This window comes from Rhinopithecus bieti, unplaced genomic scaffold (genome assembly GCF_001698545.2).
Source record: "Rhinopithecus bieti isolate Rb0 unplaced genomic scaffold, ASM169854v2 scaffold_25304, whole genome shotgun sequence".
Lineage (NCBI taxonomy): Eukaryota > Metazoa > Chordata > Mammalia > Primates > Cercopithecidae > Rhinopithecus > Rhinopithecus bieti.
The window spans coordinates 146,105-153,345 of NW_016811568.1; the positions used below are offsets into that span (position 1 = coordinate 146,105).

General features: G+C 49.0%; 2 protein-coding genes across 5 annotated transcripts in view; both read left to right on the forward strand.

Moving 5' to 3' along the window:
- MEI1 (meiotic double-stranded break formation protein 1) overlaps positions 1-567 on the forward strand; it is a 116,388-nt gene extending 115,821 nt beyond the window's left edge. Inside the window, exon 30 of the mRNA XM_017894083.1 lies at positions 367-567. Within this exon, the coding sequence (XP_017749572.1) occupies positions 367-412 (46 nt within the window). The 3' untranslated portion in view covers positions 413-567. The remainder of the gene's footprint in view (positions 1-366) is intronic.
- A 1,093-nt stretch (positions 568-1,660) lies between these two features.
- CCDC134 (coiled-coil domain containing 134) overlaps positions 1,661-7,241 on the forward strand; it is a 30,862-nt gene continuing 25,281 nt past the window's right edge. For 3 of the 4 annotated variants that reach the window (XM_017894129.1, XM_017894128.1, XM_017894127.1), the window contains exon 1: positions 1,661-1,825. The gene's annotated coding sequence lies outside the window, so the exon portion shown is untranslated. Of the gene's footprint in view, positions 1,826-2,045; positions 2,135-7,241 lie in introns of those variants that run through there. The other variant, XM_017894131.1, reaches the window with a different exon arrangement.

Consider the following 7,241-nt stretch of genomic DNA (forward strand, 5'->3'; position numbering starts at 1 on the left):
AAAAAAAAAAAAAAAAAAAGCAAGCTTTTTTGGGGGGGCTGTGGCAGTGGTCACAGGCCCTCTGGTGGGTGGTTGCACCCAGATACACTGCAGTCCAGAGGTGTGTGTGAGGGTAGTTTGCTTCCTCCGCACCCCTCTGGCTGCCTCCCTGGCTCTCCTCCTTGACCCTTCTTTGGAATAGTTCCCTGTTGAATAGCAACTACCTAGCCCAGGTGTTCAGGACCCAATTTCAGAATCCATCCCACTATTCTCAGGAGCACCTCTGTTCTTGCCTGACCATTCTTGCCTGTTTTGGGCTCTGGAAGTGTGATGCCCCCATAGTTGGCCCTGCCTTTCTGCTGTTTTCCTCTCATGTTTTGCTGCCAGCTGCCTGGGAGGGGTAGTTGTATCCCTGTCCCACATCAGAAACTGATCCTCAGGACTTGAAGGCCCAGAAATGGAGAGAGAATGAGACCTGGAGACAAAGAGCGTAATTGTTGGGGAAATGGATGACAGTTGAAGCTATTCATATGGAGCCATATACTCCATTGTTGAACTAGAATAAGGAAATAAAATGATACACTCACATACCTGCGTGGGCTCTCCAAAAACACCTTACTACCTTGTCTACCAGGAGCTGGTTTCTCAGCCAGTTGGATAGGGGATTGTTTCAGCAAGGAGACTGATGGCCTCCTCAGGGAGGGAGGGACAGGACAGGATTTGTTCTTGAAACAGCATTCAGGGAGTCAGCTGGGTGCCTCAGCTGTACTCAGAGAACACCAGTCAGGTCATCCTGGGGCTGGCAGGGCAGAGAAAGGCCTAGGGGTTGGGGCTGCTGCGATCCAAGTGCTCCGAGAGGCACTTGACCTGCTCCCTCGCCTCACATGGAGGTGGATAGAGGTAAACTTTGCAGGCAAGGAAGGTCAAATTCTCAACTTTCCTATCAGAACGAAACTGTCCCAGCCTCAGCACTTCCCTGGCTAAAGTAGGTCCCCTCTGTCCCTTCCCGTACAGCCATCATCAGAACTGGTGTTTATGCACCCTTGTGGGTAAATCTTGGGAATGCATGTCCAGCTGGGCTCCCGGCATGAGGTCTGCGCTCGACCCAGACCGGGTCTCCAGCTTCCTTTCCGCCCGGCAGGGGCCCCGGGCCCGGAGATGGCCACGCCACGCTGCCTCCTCGGGTCTGGCTGTCCTGATCCTGCGTAAAAGTGGGGCTGCACTCGGCCTAACGAACGGACGGGGAAGCCCCCGACGCACTTGGTTTATTAGTTGGACCGGAGGGGCAAGCAGGGGATTCCCGAACCCTGCACTGCGTCTGTGAGGTCCTTGAAAAAGAAAAAAAGTGCTAGTCACCGCCCACTAAACTCACCTTGCGATCTAAAATCTAAAAACTCGGCCACAGACGACGACACAGCTTCGGGGAGGGCGTGCAAAAGGTCACCTGGCCGACAGGAGCGGGGCGCCTGTTTGCTGATTCACGCCTTAAATTGGGCACAGACCCCACCTGCAGATTTAACTTCCTTCAACCCAAGCTAAATCCAGGGCCACATACCCGGTGCCCGCAGGAGGGGCAGGAGGAGACCGGGGCCGACAGCGCGCTGGACTTAGTCTGAGTCGGGCGGGGTGGGGCAGGGCCGGAAGTGAGGCCAGCGGAGCCCGGCGTCGCGGCTCGCGCTCATTGGCCGGGAGCAGCGCAGTGGGCGGGACGGCGCTCGGCGGTCTGCTCTTGGTTGCTAGCCGGTTGCTCCTGCTTTCAGTGCCTTTGCTGTTAGTCTGTTGGACCTTCGAGCCCAGCTACTCGCACGGGACTCGGCCACCTGCCCTTCCTGCACCGCCTGGCCAGGTAGGTGGCGGTAGGGGCGGGGGGCTGCAGATTCCTGGGGAGGATAATGAGAGAACCGAGGGCCCCGAACCGGCTGCAGGTGGTGGGGAGGGAGTTTCGTGGACCTGGACGCCTCTGTTCCTTGAAAAGGCTCGCTCCGTCCTCCGGGAGTCCCGAAGGCTCGGGGTCAACCACCCAGGCCCCCGGACCCGGTAGCCGACTCAAGGCCCGCCACTACCAGGTACCTTGCAGGAGTTCAGAGCCTCATGCTGAGCCAGGAGGAGCTCCGGGGGACGCACAGGGCAGGATCGGGATTGAGAGGCTGAAAAAGTGAGTGTAACAGTAGAGAAAGCAGGACCTGTCCCGCAGTCTGCTGTTCTGGGTTTTCTTTCCCACTTCCCTGCTTCAGTCATTGCCAGCTGTCTGGTATTCTCCTTGTCCCCTAAAGTTTTGCCCTAGCCTGGTTCTGGTTCCCTTGAGTTTGGAGCAGGAGGTGGAATGTGGGGGGTCCTGGGTGAACTTGGACTATTCCTTCTCTATGTTTCACTTACTCGTCTGCTTGGGGGTAGGGGGTTCTCCGGATGACCTCTGCAGCCCCTCACTGTCTGTAACTGAGCATCTCTCCCCTGGGGCAGGTCTGCTGGTAGTTCAGTAGCCAACTCTGATCTCAGGTAGCCTGTGCTCATTTAGAAAGAGTCAGAAGACAGAGCACTGGACTTAGAGCCAAACAGACTCTTGGTTCGGCCTGGAAATAGCTGTGTGACTTTGGGCAGTCACCTCATTTTTCTGTGCCTTGATTTCACATTGGTAACATTGGGGAGTTGTAATCTAAGTGTGAGAGCTCTCCTGACCACTTTATGTAATCTTGCACCTGACCAACACCCTCTCATCCTTCTGTGATTGTTTTACAAGTTGATTGATTGTTTTTTATGCCTACTAGAGACATAAGTACCACGAGTGCAGAGATTTTTGCTTGTCTTATTTATTGCTGTATTCCTGCCTCTAGAACAGTGCCTAGAATGTGGTAGGTACTGTCAACCTAAGTAACAGAGTGAGAGACTCTGAAAAAATGATGTTTACTTGGGAATAGACATTGTAGTGAGAATATGTGTGCCATAGTAACCTGTGTACGTATTTGGTAAGGTTTTGAAAGGAAAAATGAGGATTACATAATTATTTTGAGCTAGTTATCCTTGGCTACAAGGATGAATAGCAAGAGTGGTGCCAGTCTGAGGTTGGACAGGCAGTTGCAGGGCAGATGTCCTCACAGAAATATTTTTCTGTGTAAATTTGCAATGGTCTCTGTGCAGGGTTGTGGTTTTTGCATTTTTTCTGATCTTGTTATCAGTCATTTGTGCATGAGAACCCTCTTTTCACGACCTTCCTTGGTTTTATTTGTCAGAGTTGTTCTTGTTTTTTTCCCATTGGAGAATCATGCTTTAAATTTGTCAGAGTTTTTAACACAAACGACTCTGTTTTGATTCTAACAGCTTTCATATTTCCCCCTTTTGGTCAAGATCTTTCTCCGAAAGACTTATGATCGGGCATCCTGTAGTTAGGTCCCCCAGTGCTGGGACGGACCTATCTTGGTTTGTTGGTCTCTTGCCACGTTGAAGGGAATTATTGGTGACTAGGAGTCAGTGTCAAACCCTTGTAGTGGCTGGGAGCAGTGATTCATGCCTGTAATCCCAGCACTTTGGGAGGCCAAGGAGGGAGTATCACTTGAGTCCAGAAGGTCGAGACCAGCCTGGGCAACATGGCAAAACCCTATCTCTACAAAACATACAAAAATTATCCGGGCAGGGCCGGGCATGGTGGCTCATGCCTGTAATCCCAGCACTTTGGGAGGCCGAGGCAGGCAGATCATGAGGTCAGGAGATCGAGACAATCCTGGCCAACATGGTGAAACCCTGTCTCAACTAAAAATACAAAAAATTAGCCAGGCGTGGTGGCAGGCGCCTATAGTCCCAACTACTCGGGAGGCTGAGGCAGGAGAATGGTGTGAGCTGGGAAAGTGGAGCTTGCAGTGAGCCAAGATCATGCCACTGCATTCCAGCCTGGGTGACAGAGCGAGACTCCATCTCAAAAAAAATTAATTAATTAATTTAATTTAATTAAATACAAAATTAGCTGGGCATAGTGGCACATGCCTGTAATCCCAGCTACTAGGGAGACCGAGGCAGGAGAATTGTTTGAACCTGGTAGGTGGAGGTTGTGGTGAGCTGAGATCACACCATTGCACTCCAGCCTAGGCAACAAGAGCAAAACTCCATCTCAAAAAAAAAANGCAGGCGCCTATAGTCCCAACTACTCGGGAGGCTGAGGCAGGAGAATGGTGTGAGCTGGGAAAGTGGAGCTTGCAGTGAGCCAAGATCATGCCACTGCATTCCAGCCTGGGTGACAGAGCGAGACTCCATCTCAAAAAAAATTAATTAATTAATTTAATTTAATTAAATACAAAAATTAGCTGGGCATAGTGGCACATGCCTGTAATCCCAGCTACTAGGGAGACTGAGGCAGGAGAATTGTTTGAACCTGGTAGGTGGAGGTTGTGGTGAGCTGAGATCACACCATTGCACTCCAGCCTAGGCAACAAGAGCAAAACTCCATCTCAAAAAAAAAAAAAAAAAAAAATTATCCAGGCATTGGTTGGGGAGTATGTAGGGGAGAGTTGGGTAGAGAATCACTTAAGCCCAGGAGTTTGAGGTTATAGTGAACTGTGATTATACCACTGCACTCCAACGTGGGTGACAGAGCAAGACCCTGCCTCAAAAAACCCCAAATACCCTTTAGCCACATTTGAGCAGCAAGGGAGGTTTGGAAGGAGTGGCTCTCAAGATAAGTCTACCTGGAGTTCATTGTTAAGTTCAATTTTGGCTGTTCCATAGGCATTTGCTATAATTGCAAACTTCTGGATCAGCATTATTCTGTTAGGAGTGGTACTTCACCAAAAATTTAAAAAGTAACAGGTATAAAGTTTAAAAAGAAAATAGGGCTGGGCATGATGGCTCACCCCTGTAATCCTGGCACTTTGGGAGGCCAAGGCAGGCAGATTGCTTGAACCCAGGAGTTCGAGACCAGCCTGGACAACATCAGGAAACCCCGTCTCTACAAAAAATACAAAAATTAGCCAGACGTGGTGGTGCGCAACTGTAATCCCAGCTACTCGGGAGGCTGAGGCAGGAGAATCACTTGAACCTGGGAGGCAGAGGTTACAGTGAGCCAAGATGGTGCCACTGCACTCCAACCTGGGCTACAGAGTGAGACTGTGTCTCCAAAAATAATATAAAATAAATAAATAGGAAAATAGGAATATTAATAGCAATATGATAATCTCAGTTTGCATTATAGTTCTAAGAGGCCCAGCATGGTGGCTCACGCCTGTAGTCCCTGCACTTACTGAGGTCAAGGTGGGTGGATTGCTTGCACCCAGGAGTTCGAGACCAGCCTGGGCAACTTGGCAAAACTTCATCTCTACAAAAACAAGTACAAAAATTCTCCAGGCACAGTGGCATGAGCCTGTAGTCCCAGGCTACTGGGGAGGCTGAGGCAGGAGGATTGCTTGAGCCTTGGAAGTCGAGGCTGCAGTGAGCCAAGGTGGCACCACTGCATTTCAGCCTGGGCAACAGAGTGAGACCTGGTCTCAAAAAAAAAAAAAAAAAAAATTCTGAGACATGAACCTAGGCTTAAAGACAACCAACTGAATAAATCAAATGCCTGTTGGGCATTAGATGAGACCTATTGTAACCATGAGACCTGCTTTATTTTTTGTATTTGGGTCTCAGCTTCCCAGAGGAATGTACAGTATGTAGTATTAGCAATAGCACCAACATTCGTGAATAGATAATATAGCTCAGTTTTTACCACCTACTGTGCCATAACTGGGTTGAGTTAAAACAGAGAGTGAGCAACAGTTTTTTAGGGTTTTGTTGTTTGTTTGTTGTGATCAACAGTTCTGTTAGGGATGTTGCCAAATTCATCCACGAGGTAGCCTAAAGGATCTCTTGGGTCAGGTTCTGTCAAGTTACCAGCAGAAGCTACTGATTGTGAAATTTCAGTTACACCATTATCCTGCCAAGTGAAAAAAAGGAGACATTAAAACGGATAAGAGTTGGCCGGGTGCGGTGGCTCATGCCTATAGTCCCAGCACTTTGGGAGGCCAAGATGGGTGGATCACGAGGTCAGGAGATCGAGACCATCCTGGCTAACATGGTGAAACCACGTCTCTACTAAAAATACAAAAAAAATTAACCCAGGCATGGTGGCAGGCGCCTGTAGTCCTAGCTACTTGGGAGGCTGAGGCAGGACAATGGCGTGAACCTGGGAGGCGGAGCTTGCAGTGAGCCGAGATTGCGCCACTGCACTCCAGCCTGGGCAACAGAGCGAGACTCCTCAAAAACAAAACAAAACAAACAAAAAACAGGTAAGAGTCTCAAAATGATATGGAATCTTGTTCCAGTGTCTTCGGAAAAGCTATCTACAGTATGAAACCATCAACTTCTTATCCTGGTTTGCAGTTTGAATGTCTCTGGTTATGGCATTGAGAGGTTTGGTGTATTTTCTGTGTGACCCATACATTAGGCACAAGGCTTGTCCATTAAAGTTCATCTAGTTTCAACTTACAGGGCTTCAGGAACAGAGCAGTGCCCGTTTTTAATAATTTCGTGGAAGAAAGTTGGATTGGAGGAATCTAGAATTCAGGAGCTAATCCAGTATACAAGTAGGTAATGAGAACTCAAAAACAATGCACAGGGCTACAGTCTAGTAACAGGTGTACTATATCTTTTTTTAGAAACAAAATTTTCTCTTTACAGTGATCACATAGGAATACCAGGTTTAAAAACCGTTTGAGGCTAGGAAGGAAAACCAAGGCAGACTTTAGATTTTACTGCACAGTCATAAGGTTCCTGGGCCTGCCAGGAAGTGACAGATTTTACTCATTAACTGTAAGGCTGGGAATCTTTGAAGGCAGGCTTTCTATGCATATTTTCAAGTATGATATTCTAGTTAAAGCTGTGGTAATATAAGCAGTATTTATTGTATTCTGTTATAATAGAGAGCAGGCTGGGTGCAGTGGCTCACGCCTGTAATCTCAGCACATTGGGAGGCCAAGCTGGGCAGATCGCTAGAGGCCAGGAGTTCGAGACCAGCCTAGCCAACATGGGGAAACCCCATCACTACTAAAAATACAAAAATTAGCCAGGCATAGTGGTGCTCGCTTGTGATTCCAGCTACTGGGAAGGCTAAGGCGGAGGTTGCAAGTTCTGAGATCGTGCCACTGCACTCCAGCCTGGGCAACAGAGCGAGACTCTGTCTCAAAATAAAAAAAGAGAGAGAGCAGGCCGGGCGCGGTGGCTCACGCCTGTAATCCCAGCACTTTGGGAGGCCGAGACAGGCGGATCACGAAGTCAGGAGATCAAGACCATCCTGGCTAACA